Consider the following 19,792-nt stretch of genomic DNA (forward strand, 5'->3'; position numbering starts at 1 on the left):
TATTTTCACACGAAAGCATAAAGATGCTAATCTTCTTAAACCTACCAACATGACTCGATATTCTAAGCCTTTCCTTATCTTTTTCTTACTTTTAATCATTTCACCACAATGCCATGATTATATTATATTACCTTATAACAGCTTGATCTCACGATTGCTTATTATATTACTTTTATAGTCCTTTCAATACGATATCGAGATTATATATGTACTAACTAGTTTATTACTTTATGTTTTACTCGTATACCCAATGGCTTAGTATTTTAATATTTTAACCATGAGCGCTTACTACTTTAATACCTTAACCCATAACCGATATCTTAACTTACTTCTTTTTTATAGTTATTTCCTTAAAAATACCTTTTATCGTAGACGTATCGTATACTGAACAATTCCTCGCTACTTTAATACCCTAACTGTGATTGCTTACTATACTACTCTAATCAGTAGAATAGCCTGACCAATTTACTTTTACAATCGTCTCTTCACAATACCTTAATTACATATATACTAACCGTTTACCAACTGCAATTTGCTTAAAAGAAAAAATCTGAAGCAAACCGAAATCCATTAACATCGTCTTATTACTCTCTCGATCTTATCTCATTTTTCGCGTGGTCAATACAAAATCATACGTTCATGGAGTCTGGTTACCATGCTGGACAGGTGATCCAACGCGATCGAGGGTATCTTCTCACGAGTCCATTTGGAAACAAGTTCGATTTATGGACGTTGATCACGCCAGGTCGATCGATGTTCACCATGGCCCGTATATCCGCTCGACGAGATCCCGTAGCCAGTCGAAGGAGGTGTTCCAAGTCTGAATTAATTATCCAGGCCCGATCGATCATGGTGTACAGATAGCATGGCCCGAACCAGCCGCGAAATGTCTCTATTTCGCGGCGGTTAACGTTGATGGACTTTTGCTGGCCTTGGGACGAGAGATCGTCGACCGAGCGCAAACGAGCTGCTTGATATCCTTGAAGAGGAGCCCGAGATCGAGAAAAGAATCTCTTTTTTACCTTTACGACGCAACGAAGTCGTAAATGTGTCATTTAAATACTTCTTTTAATACTTTATCGCCGATGTAGCTATTTTCTTTTTTCATATTTTTTTCATCTTTATCGTTTATTTACCAGCAGTATGTATTGACAATTATAGTTTAATTAATGTACTTTTTAATTTAGTTTTTATTCGATTCCTTAGTTTAATTAAATTCTAGTCTTTTTAAGGGGGAAATGGCGCAAGAGAATGAAATAATCGACACGTACTTTACGGTTTCAACAGGTTTTTATCTTTCAGTCTCTTTTTAACATTGAAAGAAGAAACAAACGTCGCGTGCATAAATTACAAAAGGTTCGAAGGAAGCATGGTTTTGATATGGAAATCGTAACAGAAAGCGACTACTGGCAAACTGTACATAGCCTCGCCGAATGTAGTTTCACAGAGAACAAATATGATTCCTAATACTGACTCGTATTCACACACGTTTCAGACGATAGACCACACGCAATAGAACGCTAGTTATTCGAACATTACCGTCTCCTAACAATATAAATGAGTAGTTTCATTCAATGCTCCTATTCAAGTTTGAATTCTTTATATCGGTCCTTCTATCTGCTTGTAAAAACACAAATTTGCATCAGCGTTCGCTCTGAAAATTATTTCCAAGCTTACGAATATTTCTATTAAATTCTCATTGAAAAATCCGACCAACCACCGTTCTATTACACTGTCATCCACATTCACGTTTCGACAATATTCAGCATCCACCTTCACAGACGTACCAAACGCTCCGTTTCCCCCATTCGCGACTTTTCTCGAGCACAGTTCATCATCATCACTCGGCGAAATCCGGAAGTCCGACAACATTCATCCTCGAGCGTCGAGTTCTATTGTCCTTTTCGCAAGAATGGCTTTGTCGCGAGTCTGGAACGGAACATGTCACGAAATAACACGAAACAACGATTCGTCCTCTGGTTATGGCGGAAGAAAGTGGACAGGCGACAAAGCGACGGCCTGGTACAGAATCTTATACAACGATGACTCTCGAACTCGAATGTGTTTTGCTCGATCAATTTTTGCTGGTCCCTTATCGATGATCGGCCAGTCAAAGCTTGTCTTGGAGAGCCTGTCGTAACTCTTCTGTGGCCTTAGCCACGTCCTGGGTCTGCCGCGAGAGCACTTCCGGTCGCACGTGCTGTACCGTGGAATTCGACCGTCTCACCGAGTTCCCGCTACCGAATTTCGGCCGTGGAATTCGTACGCGCTGCACGTCGCTCAACCAGGATTCCATGATCTCTTTTTCTTAGTCCCTGTGGCTTTTTTAGATTCTCTGAAACAAATGCTAACAAAAGTTAAGCCATTAAGGATCAGGTAATAGGTAAATTTGTTGTAATCTTTCAAATATTTGAATTTTTATTAATTTAATTGAAGGATCTAGGATAACGACAAAAAGAATGTCGAGCGAATTTTTCGGATTTCATTTCTTAGATACGAATTTAAAAAGCAGAATTCGATAATGTAAATTGATCGATAGAAGATTGCAAATTAAACGTTGCGTTAACGCAACGTTGGTCCTTAATGGATTAAGTAAATCCAAAAATCATTAGGAAATTATCAAAACCACAGTGATAAGTACGATTAATAGACACGTGCTCCCTTTTCATTCTTTGCTCATCACAATTAATCATTTTCCATTTCAATTCCTTAATCGTCATAGCATTTGGTATATCGTGAAAGTTTATTTACTCCTTTCGGTTATTTTTTTTTTTATTTTGATTAGAATGTAAAGGATGTGAATGCATTTAGAGAAATCTATAAATAGTTTATTAACATCACGTGTCTAATTTGGATACTTAGTCAGATTTTCGCGAGGAGAAAGTCTTGGAACATTTAACATCTGTGTCATGTGATTTTTATCTCAAACGAGGGAAATGTACGCTAGTGTATTAACACCGTGCTCCAAAAAAGATCATCCATTAATGATGGAATTTCTTTAGTGAAAGTACCAAGCTAATTGATGTTGCCAGTCATTAAAGTGTTGATATTTACCGAACAGAATTTTCAAAGACTTCGTGATGCTAATGAAAATGTCGTGCTGCTAAATAACCTGATTCGTTTCGACGTCAAATTTGTACGGTGATTTCCTGAGAACCGCGTGAAAATGACTCGTGACATTTTCTGCCGCGGTGGCATCACAGTCCAACGCGATAAAAAGCAAACGAGAACATCGTGGTCATTGCCAGTCGAGGGCAATGGGTCATGCAAGCTACGTGACAAAGAAAAGAAGAATGTCACTGGGCCACGCCGGCTGGACACTCCACCGGCATGATCTGAATCGTAATCAGACACAGAAAACGAAGCATCCTATGCCATTCATTCGTTATTAACTAACTTCGTCAATTTTTTCATAATGATCCACATACGTTCTTCAACCTTATGTCTCTAACTTTTATTATGTTGATTAGAATTTTTCTATCTATCGAAGAATCTCAATTTCACAGTCAAATATATCTTTCTTGAAAGTATTCTGTTAAGAACAGACAGATCGAAAGGAATATCAAAGGAAGCTACAGAATTTTCACAGAATACGTCTTAATCCAATTTTCTCCTCACAAAGAATAATAGCAAATTAGTGAACAACCAATCATATAATCATCGCAAGAAATTAAACAATTTCGCGAGAAAGATCGATCTTTTATATTTCTCCTATATTCGTACACTTCCGTGGATGAAATTTAATTTGGTGAAGCGACGAACCTCAAAGAGAGGGTCACACGCAATTAACTATTCCCCGAGATCAAAGCTTGGAAGAAGGAGCGGGTCGCATTCGTGTTCGTGGAACGAACCGATCCACGCGAGTTTTACGATCTTGTTTATCCCGGATCTCTCAAGGATCAGCGGTCGGAGCGAAGGAACGCGAATTATACGTCGATATTATCGTGGCTTTGGGCCACGGGAAGCTCGGGATTTCTAGATCCTGTCGCGGAAATGACAATTTTAATGTAATATTCCCGCGGAATCGGCGCACGATCGTAAAAGTGGATCCTCGAGGGGTGAAACGACAAATGTCGTAACGTCGAGACCGCTATATAACGTTGCAGCATTATTCGGCTTTAAACGTCCGTATTTATATAGCTTAGTGATTTTGTGAGATATCAGTGAATCTTGCGAAATCATTTGTACGTTTTGTAAACGGTAAAAGAAGTTTAAAGTGCCGCCTCGTAAAACTGAAAAACGAATTCTACAAGACACCTGATGAAATGAGGAGAATTTTAATTTCGTTTTTATATCTTTGAATGAGCTCGATTCATTCGATATTTAAAACTGTTTATGCGTGATAAAGTAGCGAAGAATTCAGGATGAAGAATTTAGAGAATAATTATTCTTTTATTGGCAACAGTTCTTGCAATTACCGGACTAGATGTTAATACTGCGTTTTCCCTGCATCTTTTGCTCTATAAATTCTAATAATTATAATATAGTAGCATTAAAGACGTACAATTTATGATACTACTTTTGGCCGTTTGCCTCAACTCTCGTTCATACTACTCTGTAAATTAATGGTAATACAACTACTACGACTTGGGAACCAAAGAACGGAACACTATATGCATAGCAGTGCACGCAATTCAACGACCCCGAATTTGGCACGCAACAAAATGGACCATAAAACTGGAAGAAGTCTTTCTCTTTAATTTTGTTTTTACATTTCTTAAACTTAATTATACCATCGATTTATTCGGTACTTCAAGTACGACTGAATGGCAATGCAACGAGTTAATAAATATTCACGGTTAATTTGTTCTCCTTCGACTTCAAAACCAAGGGACGAAACGTCGAATGGTGCTTACGGTGCAAGCAATTCGACCCTGGATTCGGCTCGAATTTCACGGTGGCAGTTTCGTTAAACGGTGAAAGGAACATTTCGAGGGACGATAGGAAACGATCAAACCGGTTAAAAATATGAATTCCCACACTGACTGCTCGGATACCGTATAGAATAAACAGTTAGATGTTGTCGACGGGGCAACCTTGCTGAACCGGCCAGAGACGTTACCGAGGTCTCCTGCAACTTTTCGATCATCGAATATCGCAATTTGAGAATATTCCAGTTTTGCAGAATTTTTTAACGAAATTTCTTTGGTAACCTACTTAAAATATTTTTTACTGTTAAGACTCAAAAAAATTGTGTTGGGAACTTATATGTTTTTTAATTTATTCGAGAATGTGCAATATACGGTTATGGTGAGAAGAAAAAATTGTTTGAAATATCAGGAAAGACAAGAATGAGTTCCATCATCGATATTTGACACGCGGAATGATTGTTTTAACTGGTACAATCACCGGTTATAAATCATTACAAACACTTTCTATACACACCACTTTTTGTATCCTCTATCATGCACATTGCGACGGTTGCACAATAATAAAACATCGACGCTGAAAGTAAAAGTTTCTCGAACACATTTGCGGACTTTCTTGTCGCTTTCGAACTCGTGGGTCTACGATCTAACGAACTTCGATGTCATTTCTTAATCATTAACGCACGACGAGACAGCATAGCCAATTACATATTCAGCCTCGAATGAATCAATCCTAGAAATGAAGAACCGCAGAAAGAAACAGGCAATCGAGTTAATACTGGATCTACCAACAATTTAAATTATTTTCGTTCTTCTAGCAAAGACCTGATGAAAATTAACAGAGACAATCAGGCTATCTTAATAGAAGTCAATTAATCTTGCTAAACAATACATATACATATTTTTACTAGTATTAGCAAAAGCAATAAATCTGCGTCTTGTCATTTTGATGAATCTCTTTCTGACTTTGTAATTTTCAAGTTAAAACACGTTAAATATTGGAAACTTTATAAAAATAAATAGGTACATGTCCAAGTCTCACTAAAAATAACAAATAATAAAGTACTTAAATTATCTAAAGCATCAAAGTTATCAATAATATTTATATACTTATGGACATTACTCTCGTCAAAAGAATATTAGCATACCTGTAGCAATTGCAAGAACAATAAACCTAAAAGCCCGTCACTTAATTAAGATACGTCAAGTATTAGAAACTCCACTCTTGCGACAACCTTTTAAACGCGCAACTGTACAAAGTAATAGAAATCGTTGTGTACACTAAAGAAGAGTGTGAAAACGTGTTGAAAGTAACGAATACCGAGAATTCCAACGTTACTTGGAATATCTTTTTCTTCTCTGCTCGTCCATTTTCCAACATCAACCCACGGAGAAATATGTAGAAATTGCAGAGCGCGACCGGAAACTCGTTTTAATCGCGTTAAAGACGGCGACAGATACGATGTACGTTATCGCGGTCTCCGTTCTCTAACTTCTGCGTGTTTCGTTATTGTTCTAGCGAGCAAGTGCAATCGCGACCTCGTCGATTTCGCAACGATCCGCACTCGAGAGCCGCCGGTTTTTGTTGTCCCGCGTTTCTCCCGCCGTTTTTTCGCGCTCGCGTTACCTTGAGCGACACCGAACGAAACCGTAGAAAAAGATCGAGAGACCGGATCGGTGTTATACTGGCAGATCCGTATTTTTCGATGGTGAGCGCAATTAAATTGAAATTATCAATCCATTTCGTACAAATCTCGGACCATCTATCCAGATATCTGACCCATGCACGCTATTCTTGCATTGTTGCAACGATTATTTCGGATTTTTCTCTCAGCTTTCCAATATATCGTGTAATCCACTAGTTGCAGCGTCGATAAAATTTATCGCAAGTATGATAGTAATGTATGTTCTTACACGTGTAATGTTTTAAAACCTTGCTTGGATATTAATAAAATGAAAGAGATTGAAATGTAACGTGGATGCCATTATTTGAGAAATAATAAAGAAATAAAAAGTACATAAGAAAATAGATTTTCTTCAAATTCTTAACTGTTGCTTCTTAACTTTTTGGACAAACTAATATTTTCTTACTCGACGAACTCTTTCTTCTCAGATTTTTAAATTGGACTACGAGCTGGATTAAGAAGGTTCTTCTAAAATGATATTTAAATAATAAATGTATGTGTATAGTGGTACAATATATTATTGTCTAATTTTCACGAAGTAATTTAGTATTATAGTTTGGCGATTCCATAAAATGATAAAGTGTTATTTCCAACTAATAATTCATCACTAATTAATGTAATTGGTATACCTCGTTCAAAATGACCACATAACGATATGTATAGATATATTATTATTATATATTGATAGAGCTACAACGCTCCATTTGAATTTAACCCATTTTGATTTGGTCAGCAGCTTCGACTGATAATCAAACATTTGCATTCGAAGTTACGATAACAGACTAACGTTTAAATAAGAGAAATGGAAATAAAAGTAATAGACAAACTAGTCGTTGCACGTGCACCTGCACGCGCATAATGCACGCACCTGGAACGATTGCGAGCGGCTTAATGATTTCTCCATGGCTGCGTCGAGATTTCATCAGGCAGACCGTGGTTTCTTAATCGAAGCGCCGCAAACCCAGATCGCGTGTTTTTTTTTTTTTGGCAGTAGAAAGAAGTCATCGATAGGCTTGAAAAAACCAACGAGAACGTTGCTGGCGCCCGTTTAGATAGAGAAAGAGTTTCAGATAAGATAATCGATGCATTTTTGCAGTGGATAATCATTCTACTTGATCTTCGACAGCTTTTATCTGATTATTTATTTAACGATAGTTTAGATAGAGAATGATTTGCAGATAAGATGAAAACAGCATTAAAGTATGTATATCTTCGAACCTAACAGCACGTTGCATTTCTTGTTTTCCTATTTTTAGTCAAAATGAAAAAATTACCAGAAGCGTACTTATACTTTTATCCTGTAATCTTGATATTATAATTGTGCTTCTCTGTGGATAATTTGTATACGTTAACGTACAATGTACGTTGTATATTATATGTATAATTATAGTATATAGTATATATATCGTATATTATCATATGTATCGTATACTATATACGCTTTTATATATTCGAATATCCCATAAGTACGTAAAAATCCATTCATCGACCATCATTTTTCTGGTTTAGAAACGGACAGTTTGCCCAGTTTCCACATCCTCGTTCGAGAAATCGAAGAAATCTTTTTCCACTCCGGTGTTCACCAATTAAAACCGTCAGAGCAGGAGGAAAAATCGCGTCGAAAGTAGCCGAGCGATTCTTGCTGCGCAAAAGCGAACACACAACCGGATAGCGTTCCTCGTATGAAAAGAATCGATTTACCATGATCGCTGTGAAAGATGTATTAGCCACGCTAATTAACCATCGTTCGAAATTCTCGATGATCATCGACGCGTGTACGCGTTATGTAATCGATTGGTCGTCGATTCACAAGAACCGGACCGATGATAATGATCGTACCTACACGTTATCTCGTCGATTACGAGGCTTAAACAGATTTTCTTCATTTTTGTACACACATCACTTGCGTTTGGAGTAAAGCTTCGTTTTATTGGTTAGATATATTTCTCACGCGATATTTCCGATTAAGATATTTTTTATTTCCGGGAAAGTTTCGTCGAAGAAGGAGAGGTTGAGAAAATTGTATGAAAGGTGTGAAGATAAGAGGTTGAACATTCTTATGTTAAAATGTTCGAATGTTAATAAATATTTGTATATTAGGGAACTATTCAACTTTTCAACTTTTACAGATTCAGATTTACTTCTATTCCTAAAGATTTTTAAACCAATTCAAACCATTACAACAATTGTTGGGCAGAAATTAAAATGTCCCTCTTGCTTTATAAGACCATGTCACGCACATGGTACAAATTATTTTTACCACTCGACAGAAACAGACTATATTTTGTAACAAGCTTAGACTCCTAGACTGACCCAAGTTTAGTTTCCTTTAGACGTCTTTAAGATCTGTGATCACACATAAATATCTTCTAAATATCTTGTATCAGACATAATGTTCTAACTGTCGATAACTAACAATCACTTGAATAACCAACTAATTAGGAACTGACTAGAAACTTAAACCGAGAGACTATTATCTATTACATTCTACGAATCAAAACTTCCAAAACTCTGAAGAAACTCACCTCAGAATCCCTCAGCCGATTTCTCAAGCTCAGCAAAGCCGTACTTCCTATGTCACGAACCAAATCCCAGAGATCCCGTCGTCTTTAAACTTCCAAACTCGCTCGAAATCGTCACGAATCGAAACTACGTCGTACTTACTCGCGATAGGCGATCGATCGATCGAAGAAAGGTGGAAGCAGCACGCGTCTCGACGGCGTTGCCTCGACTGATTCAAGAACCGAGCGTGAAGTGACGGTACACCAGGCCTGGGTTTACGTTTACCTGATTGTCCGCGGGCAACGACGAACGAAGAGGAACAGATTTTTCGTGCAGGCGAAACAGAGACAATCATAGGTGTTCGTACGGTGGGGACGTTGGACAGGTAACAGGTGAGAGAGGGGAAGGTGGAAGAATGGGTTTTACAACGTTGCCAGGTTGTCTGGCCAGGCTTCGAATACGGGTTACGTGTACGACGATGTGTGGAAGCGTCGATCTCGTCGGAGGAAGCACGAGGATGATGATAACACAGGAGCGGCGGCAAACAAAGGGGATGATGAGGTGGATGACTGCCACACCGCACGTTCATCGTGCATTTCGTTTCAAAACGGCTGCGTGGTGGCAAGAAAATTATAATTTTCGCGGTTTTATGTTACGTGTTTAGTTTTCGGTTCCTTACAGTTTCTGAATGTTTCTGAGGATTCTGAGATTTCTTAATTAGCATGTATTATATACATTGTATCTGTAAACATCGTTCAATACAATTGTTATGATTGACGTAAATGTTATTATATGTTCCTATGATAAATAATTAGTAACCTACTGATGTTTATGCAAATCCAAATTTTTACGGGCAATGCTAGAGGAAAGGAAGCCCATCGAAGATTTGCTTCTTCCACTAAATGCATTATACGTATTACATATAACAATTAGTGCATTTCGGATTTTCTATATCTGTATATTATGTGCATTGCTATATCTTTTAATTTTCAATAAATTCATAAATATCTATAGTGCGATAATCAGTAAAAAATACCAAAGAAAGATAGAGTTAGTCTTTTATCTGAAGAAGAGTTTCGATGATCGCGATAGTAAGGAATCAGACAACTAATCATGTTATATCATGAAATACACTTGCTCGGATCTCTGGCAAAACGGTTTCGAAGGATCGAAAATTAGAATCGTTAATTAGAGTACAGGATACCGCGAATAAACACGAGTTTCAAATTGTCCTGTCTATTCTAACGATTCACCAAATTAGTCTTCTGTAGAAGGCTCCTTAATTGCTACTCAAAATCCGTAGAGAGCCATTAGAGCGGCTCTTCTCGCAATAAAAATTCGCTAATTAGGACAGGGCCAAGCGAAACGGTCTCTACCGCGAATCCTCTCCTCAATTAGCAAACAAACACTATGGAAAGAAATCCTAAGCCGTTTCTCCATCCTTCCGCGATAAACCTTTCCATGAATTCGGCCAAGCAAAACGACAACAATCCCAAAAATGAGTTCGTAGATAATTATAATAATACCGCTTTTTGCAGGAGGAAAAGTTCTTTACAATATTGCAATATCAGAGTTCTACTACATGCGTTCTTATCCTAGAAAAACCACTTCACGTATTATTCTATGAAACTTCGAGTCTCGGGGATTCCAATATTCCTTTCTCCGAATTTTTATCATAAAATATATAAGCTCTTTCTGTTCGACCATTCGCGGAGAGACACTTTCGCGGTAGATCGCATCAACGAGAGTAGTAAATTCTCGTTACGATTAGGTAATCGATGCCACGGATTGGTCGATCCCCTATTTCGATTAGGATAATAGAGGTGGTTGACTGATTATAACACCGAAGTAGCAGGTTATAATATATACTTTATTCCAACAACTTTGTAGATATAAATAGCTACGCGTCATGGGTATAGACGTATTCTCAGAGACGTGTAAATAGTAAGTTACAACTGATGACTGATCAATGAACGAACAACCAGTCAAGACATTGACCGGTCAACGAATGAAAAACCAGTCAAGAAATGTTGACTGATCTAAGGCTGATAAACCAGTGAAGTTCGATGACGATGCTGTCACAGGGGAAAATTATTGCTGGGGTTGGTCGCTCCACCACCAGTCGTTTGCGGGTGGAAATGGCCGTTGAACATGAGAAAAACCCGACCTTCCTTTTCACCTGATTTTTTTTTTTACCTGATTGAACAATAACCATAAAGAATTTCTCGACTTGAAGATCTTTTATAACAATTGAGGATTGGGTTCCTTAGGTTCCTTAGGATTATTGAAGTCCGACTAATTACATTTGTACAGCTTATGGTCGTCTTGATCGAGGGATGGTTTCTGGTTTATGTAAAGAGTCACCGGACGTAACACTTTCTTCCTCTGCCTTTTGTTTCTCTGAACTTTCTATTTATAAATTCTGTCGTGTACCTAGAACCTATAGAGACAATTCGACACAGTTCTCCAATGAAACGTCACTTACTGTACTCAGGCAAGTCTACATTCTCACGGAAGAGTCGTCGTCTCGAATGTTAATGAGCAGTCGAATATGTCAAACAAGAGAATTACGTAGAACATAGAATCGGTCATCTTCTGTTAGAGAAACCACCATTTTTTATTTACACCTTATTCTGCCAACTAGCAAATCTTCCAAGTGACTTTCCTCTGTGCAAATCATCCCGACCGGTCAATTAGGATTACTCAGAATTGACGGGCCAACCGAACGGTACTTCTTTTCGACGAAAGAAGAACCGACCTTCCTGGGAAACTTCACGGCTGGATCTTAATCGGATATTCCGTTAATTGCTACTCTTGCTGTCTTTCTCTCTCACTAGCTTCTCACTTAGAGCTGCTCATTCAGGTGGAAATTTACCTTGAGATTTAGTTGGAGAAAGGAAGGAAAAGTTTGAAAAAGATTTGTTGCTCCATAAATGTTTATTCGATAATAAATAAATCGCTAAATGTTTGTTGAATAATAAATAAATGTTTATTCAGATTCCATTTCCTTCTCATTTCTTTAATCGTTTGTTCAATTTTCATAAAAATATAAATTTGGAAAGACGCATCTATGTATATTGTTATGCATTAGGTCGTCCGAAAAGTTTCTTTCGTTTTATAAGGAAATAATGGATACACAATATTTTTCGTTTTATATTATTTTATCGAATCACGTATCACGTAATCACGTAAAGATCACAACGTTCGACAGATTAAGTTTCATGTTTGTATAAAGATGCATCGTTGTAAAAGACGTGTCTGTAAAAGAAAGACACTTTTCGGACAACCTAATACTACGTAGCTTGTACAACAACATACATAATCCATCTTAAATTCCCTTCGAACAAATCCAAGCGAATCGTCATTGTAATAGAATCGAAGAAATAAATCGAGCTTCATAGAGTTTTTCCAGAGATTTGAGAAAAGGATGATCCTCGGTGTCGCATTTATGACTTAAGTGGCGAGGAATTTATTACCTCGGTCGGATGGCAATTGTCAGTGATCGTGGCTCAAAAGAAGAGACGAGAAAAAGCAACGGCAGAGTCCGAGCCCGTTTCCGTGGCCGCGATGAAAATTGGAACGGGCTCGTTTCTTGATCAATTTCTCGTGTGACGAGTCTCCTCTTGGTTATCTTCCTTATCTCCGAACCGGTTCGATCCACGGATCATCCTCTTATCGTGGTTACTTTTGTACGCGGCTCTGGCCTCTCTGATGACTCACTGTATATGCAGAACCGCGATTAATAACGAGCCACTACTCGCGTGGGTCAGCGGCCACGTGAAAAACGAACGATAGAAGCTTCGAAGCAAGGGATTTTACTCGAGATACTTATGCGCATTATTAGCCGAGCAGAATTTACGTATGTTCTACAGATTGTATTCCGTTTCTTTATCACAAAAAATAGGTTACATTTCCGTTTACTCGAAGTTTTCTTTTTAATTTCTCTATGCGTTTTTCTGCTTGTTTAGTACTTGGGTATAACGCTAAACTTGGAATGAAATTTTGTAGCATTCTATTTTTATAAAAGCTGTAGTTATCGACAAATATTCTGCAATACTTTTGAATTTACATAAACGAAGAATGTAATTATGCACGGTAGTAAAATTTTTGTCAATTTTATTGATTTTGAGTCGAACCCCACAGGTGTTACACATCATCCGATGAGAGACTACTTTAATCTCTGGTCAAGCAAGGTGCAAGACGAATCGATTTAATTGCGAAACCGGCATACTCTTTGTGGATTAATTATACTTTGCCCGGTGCGTTTCGAGTTTAATCGAGTGGAGAAGTTTAATAGATTCGGTGGGGTGGAACGGTGGAAATACGAGTTTAAACGATTAGTTACTTGTGGTGAATTGAACTTTTCTATCGAATGCCAATGTTAACATAAAGAACTAATACAAAGTTGCAGAAATGAATCAATGAAATAAATATAACACCACCATATTGGTTACATTAATAAAATGATCTTCAATGCAACAACTCCTTGTCAAGCTTCCAATTTATCCATTCTAATATATTTCTCGTACCTTGATAAAACAATAACTCATACTCTGTACTTTGTTAATGATATTACTGCATTTTTTAGCGCTTTGACGCTTAAACATGTATAAGTTAATTCACTTACTTCAAAGTAAGCTATAAATAACCCCAGCAGTAAAAATTTAATACATTAATTAAACTTCTGTAATGCATAACAGTCGTGTAAGTAATTGTATATTTTGGATATCTGCGTGACATGTACACGGAATTGCGTGATAGTTGCGCAACTACCGTCATTTACATAATTGTCTCTGCAACGAAATGAGACACGCGTTCCTTGAGGAAAATATTCTTACGATAAAATTATTTGACTTTCTCGATCAAGAAACTCCTCACAAGAATTTTATTTGCACTTTTCGATATCGGATTCTTACGGAATTATCTCCGATTTTAAATTCACCGAGTCGAGGCATTACGCAAAGACTTTCGAGAGCAGTTTTCAAATGACACCTACGTGCAAAATCCACTGTGATCTGGTGAAATCGTGGAATTGATACCTCGTTCTAGATGAGGTCGACATCCATACCAAATAACATTGCGACATGCACACGCGCACGCTCACACAAACACACACATTGTTTCTTATCTATGGTAAATAATTAAATAATCAAATAAAATTTCTGTCAAAAATTATCATTCGGTTGGTTCATAAAATACTCGTAAATTATGCACCAATCATAAGTTCTGATATTATGGTAGCTACACAGATATTATAAATGGTGCATAACCTGCAGTATTACTTATAGAAAAAAAAAAGAATTCCTCATATCTATACCAAACATCGCAACATTTATACCGTTTTTAATGATATCAACATAAACACTGTTTAAGTGGTTCAAAATCTCACAAGAAATTAAAAGAGATCTGCGTGTAACTCAGTCTTAGCAAGACGATATTATCCGCAATAAGAAGATTTCCACGAAGATATCGTTCCAGTCTGAAAAACCTGAGTCTCGTTCAACGTGACACTCGGCTCGTAATTCAACAAACCGCGGTTACCCACTAACCTTAACCGACTGCGCGAAACAACGATGATAATGGCAGGCCGATAATAGGTCAGCGTCGGAGAAAGTTTTCGGCGAGTCGTTCCGTTATATACCAGGAAGACGAAGCGGGCCGAAAAGCGGCTCCTCTGCAATCGGTGACGCCCATAACGATCTGGGTCAATTAACGACATGTATCTAGTTGAATTTCGGTGCTCGATCACTCGCCAACGAACGTTTGAATTTTACTCTGTAATATCATGTGACTTGGAATAGTAGATATTACGAAATATAGAATGTTCTCTTTTGATCTTTTGTATTTAATTAAACTGGTTGAAGGTACCATTGATTTTTAATAGTAATCGATAAGTGATGGTTTATGAAGTGGAAGAAGGTAGATATAATATCTATGAAATTCTATAATTTTTTAACGTAATAATTGATCCATTATTCTCATTTAGGGATTTTATTCGTTAATGCGAATAAAAAATTATATCTATACATAAATAACAATGTAAATAAATATATCAAAAATAGTTAAATAAGTCAATATACAATCCATAGTAAGATAACTATATTATTTGCCAAAATATAAAACAATTCGCATCTTTAATGTAACTTGAAATTCATCATCAATTGGTTGGTGTAAATATTTTATTCGTACGAAATTTCTATTCCCACAATCAACTCTTATTTTTCATCTCCTCTATACATACAATTAATGTACTAAAATCACGCTTAATATCAACTTAACGAAACTCTCTTAACTTAACGGCCATAACGAATATCTAGAATCAATTTTCGATTATTTAATTATACAGAAGAATAATGCTAAATATTATTTATATAATATATATAATATTATATATAATAACTACTACTAAGTGATCTTCCAACATTCCACCACACATCTATTTGTTTCTCCATTCTCTATTACCGTCACTCCGTCTGTTAGCCATAGTAATTAAGGTTGTTCCATCAATCTACACAACGATAATATGCTACGAATTACTTAACACGATTACCTCACGACGACGAATTACTCTTAGAGTATCCCGTTATATTCAGTTAGATAGTCGATCGGTCGCGACGTTCCACATAATGATACGTGGAAACGGTCACCAGGGCGATCTTCGTCCCTTAATTACGATTAATTGGCGGTTGGTAATTGCACGCTTCCACGGTCGCTAAGGAGATATTCCGCGAAATACGACGCCGGTTTCGCGACCCTTTCGCGCTCCAAAGACTTCTCCACGCCGCTAATTGCGGACACCTGTTCTAATTGCTGCAAACAATCGAACGCTACTCTGGGAGAAGTGTTTCAGTAACAATCGGAATTCTACCGCGACGCGATGCTCCTTTCGTTGTTTGCACGCTTGTGGTTATATATTGGCACAGCCAGCCGATCCTATTATAGAATAATACATATTGTGTCCTGATGGATTGCGTGTGATGAGATAATATGAATCAAATGACGATTCTGTGGATCTGTGGTCTTAGAGAATGAAAGACAGATGATGCTTTGGAATTATATTTAGTATCGGATAGAGTTCCTTAGAGGTGGACTGGATCAAGTGAAACGTTGTACGAACAGCTGAGAATATGTTACAAATACATAGGGAACTGATATATAAAATTAGATATTAAATTACAACGAAATAGATAAAAATTCCTATATTATATATTAGATGTATATATTTTTTAACATAGAGAATATAATTAATTGAGTATCGTAAACCAAGAAATCAATCGTTATTGATCTTAATGAAAGGCCAAGTATCCCATAATACAGAAAATTCTAGAGGAACTATTTTCAGCGAGAAACGAGGAAAGCTCACGAATCGGAAATGAACTGAAGAACGCCAGAAAATAACATAGATAAAATCGCAACTTTTTCGATTCCTCGAGAAGCTATGATCATCGTACCTGTCTGATTATAGCTGGAACATTCTACTGAATTTTCGAATAAAAACCTTCAGATTGAAAGTTTCCTTTAAACGATCCTCATAGCTTCTATCCATCGCTAAACATCATACAAACCATTTTTACTATGTAAGATAGTAAAAAAGAGGGATAAAAAAAAGAAGAAGAAGAAAGAGGAAGCGCGATCCGTGCAATCAAAAGTTATCTACGGTCCCGACTGAGAAACCTTGAAATCACTTATGACTGTGATCGCGCCGATTTCCCTGTAATCTCAGGTTTATCGGAGGCCTACACGGAACGAGAATTTTCCTTCGTTCTCGTTGTACGCATTCTATCTCGGTTGTATACGATGGGAAAGGCTCGGTTCGGATTACGCGATCCTGACGCGATAATGATGATTACCGCGCGCGTCACGCTCGTCCAGGGACCATGGGGCCATTTTTCTCGCCTCGCCGTGAAATCGTACACCAGCGCGAGCGATTACGATATAAATCGATCGCCTTCGTGCCGTGGATTAATAGCGGATAACGGAATCGCGGAATAGTTGCGTGCACGTTACCATTGCCCGGGATGGAACTTAACGAGACGATTGAACAGTCACTGACTGCTTGCGAAAATTGAGAACGGAATCCCTCTTGATGGTCCTAATGGTTGTAGATTGTGCACGGATCACTGAAAGAATGTGTTCGTACGAAATCGATGAGTTTTATAGAAGATCTTTAGTGTATTTTTCGTATATATTTGAAAGTGTTCAATTTACGAGAAATTAAAAATGGATATTGCTCACTTGCAGCTATACTATAGCATTTTATAGATTTTCATCTGATAGCTTTATTTACCTCTGCTGACTCGTTAAATAGAGCGTAGTTTGATACTAGAAAAATGATCCGCCACGTGAAGATTTATGGGAAAATTCTTCTACGCTGCGGATGATTCTAACTTACATGTAAAATAATAGTACCACCTACGTAATTCTAGATCGTTATTTCGTAAGCTATGTAATAAAATACGTAGCTAAGCCATGTACTAAAATAAAGTAGTAGTCACAAGGATAATTCCCTAAATCCCTACAGCTCGTATCTGAAGATCTTAACCACAACGTTAACTCAAACTCACCATTAACATTATCCACCCTATATATTATACCAATAATACTGCTAATCCCTATCTACATAACTCTATAATAAAACAACCAACAGCTACCGTCCTTCTCCCTCCCCCCCAAAAAAACTCTCTGTAATTCCAAAACACAAAATAAACACAGTGAAACGAAAGGAAGGAAGGCTTGACAATGGAAAAAATAAACTTACGTTGACGAAACTGTTACACTATAATGTAACGTTGTATCGGCTGACGGGGCTAACACGTGGCTTTCGATGTTTTTCTCCCGGCGTCGCGACGCAGGAGAGCGACGGTGGTTGCGATGGTAGCGACGCCGAGATGATCGGTAATGGGAGACGCGGAGGCGGAACGGAAAGGGATCGCGATATGGAGGAGGATGAGGACGAAGGAAGGGAGGAAAGGAGCTCAGAGGGTGGAGGTGGTGGAGGTTTCGGTGGTTGGAGGTCCCACTTGCTCGGTGGGCTGACGCAACGTGTCAAATCCTGGTACTGGGGCGCCAGGCCCCTCGTAAGTTTAAATTTAAACGAACCACCAACACACAAAAGTCTACCACGCACAGATACTTCTTTTTTTCTCTTTCGTTCCTCTCTCTGTCTATCGATTTTTCTCTTGATTTTCCTCTTTCCTTTCTTTCTTTTTTATTTCACTTTTAAAGCCTCTCTTGTTTTACTGTACTTTAAAATTTCAATTTTTTTTTTCTTTCTTTGTTCTCCCATGTCATTCGCGAAGCGTTTCGAGTCGCGTCAAACGTTTCGAGTCGCGACGTACGACCGTGGAATTCTCGACGAGTTTTCTTGAAACTTGAACGGCCTGACTGTCTTAATCTGATCTCGAGTATCTTAAAAGCTCCCTAGTGTTAAAATCGTCTGGAGTAATGCAAATTTGCAAATTTCCATCCGCGAGTCTTGTACATCGCTAGGCTGAAATTTCCAGGCTTTTAACGCTCTTCGATTTTTTACGCGAGTCGGGATGGACGAACTCTTCAAGGTACTTTTCGAGATCTTCGCATCGGTTGCGACTCGAGGCTTCGTATCCTCGAACTGCTTGTAAATCGAAGAGGTAAATAATCGATCGCCAATCACAATTTTCTGATATCTATATAGAAGCAGGAAGAATGCGATGGATACTTTTCTTCTATTTATTTTTTGAATTTTATTTTATCTTATTAACTAATCGATTCATCCAAGAAGGTCTAATTAATCAAGGAATTCCTATCGTTCTTTTGTTTCTCTTGAACTGAAGACAATTGTGATTACTTATAAATAGACCGAAAAATAATTTTATATCGGGTGTAAAATTTAGCCAAATTTTGGGATCGGGACTGTTCCAGAAAATGAACAAAAAAATGTATTCATCAGTAGTATCGTTTCATCGAATCCAACATTAGATCAATAGACAAACTAGTGACAAATTCTAACGTAATATTCATGAGATATTTAGTAAAGTAACTAATAGATACGATTGTAAAACGTAGTGACAATAGTTAGACAATATATTACGAACTAGTCGGTAAACCTGTTTAACAAAAATTTAATTTTTTAACAGATAGTAGGATAATGTCCGATAGCATTATGGTCTCAGAACTTTCCTACTTTCTTGAGTACAAGTTCACCATGGTGAAACAAAACTTTTCCACTATTTTACACGAAGCTTGTGTTATAAACTGAAGAAAATATGCAAACTTTAAACGTGCGGTTATTCCGTTACGCATATATTAAAGAGAATGAAAATTTCTGGTTTTTACAAAATCGGTAATTTTTATAATTTCAAAGTATAGAATTCTTTAATTTTTAATGGAAAAAATGAAGAAGAAAATATTTATTTTTAACCGGTTTACGTGATGGTTAAATAAAATAAAATCATAATCGATAATCATTCAAAATTAAAAGTTATTTTAATTTAATTGTCTAATATCAAGCCATCGGAAACGATCATCCCTTTTGGCATGAAATTCTCCCAATTAGATCTCTGTCTTTCTTTTACTATATGTTACATTACATATATATTTCTCTATCTGTCTGTCTCTTACTTCTTTCTCTATCCCTGTTTCTTTTTACCAAGATCAATTTTTCTTTTTCTGCTCTTAGAGTTAGCGAATTTAGTCGAAATAGCGTTAGGTGTGTACGTGTTTTTTCTTAGATGTCTTGCACATGCTACTTTCGATTTA

The 19,792-nt window shown here is 37.3% G+C and overlaps 1 protein-coding gene and 1 long non-coding RNA gene across 11 annotated transcripts in view; one reads left to right on the forward strand and one right to left on the reverse strand.

Moving 5' to 3' along the window:
• LOC117206270 (whirlin) overlaps positions 1-19,792 on the forward strand; it is a 105,681-nt gene that overhangs the window by 76,946 nt on the left and 8,943 nt on the right. For 8 of the 10 annotated variants that reach the window (XM_033445441.1, XM_033445444.1, XM_033445446.1 and 5 more), the window contains one exon: positions 17,908-18,132. The exons of the other annotated variants lie outside the window; for them this stretch is intronic. In XM_033445441.1, the coding sequence (XP_033301332.1) occupies positions 17,908-18,132 (225 nt within the window). The remainder of the gene's footprint in view (positions 1-17,907; positions 18,133-19,792) is intronic. 10 annotated transcript variants of the gene reach the window in all.
• On the reverse strand, positions 1,272-9,661 carry LOC117206275. Its single transcript, XR_004487370.1, has 2 exons — positions 9,079-9,661; positions 1,272-2,335 (listed from the first exon to the last, which is right to left on the reverse strand). It is a non-coding gene; the product is annotated as an uncharacterized LOC117206275 (long non-coding RNA).

Source organism: Bombus bifarius, unplaced genomic scaffold (genome assembly GCF_011952205.1).
Source record: "Bombus bifarius isolate JDL3187 unplaced genomic scaffold, Bbif_JDL3187 scf7180000008000, whole genome shotgun sequence".
Classification (NCBI taxonomy): domain Eukaryota; kingdom Metazoa; phylum Arthropoda; class Insecta; order Hymenoptera; family Apidae; genus Bombus; species Bombus bifarius.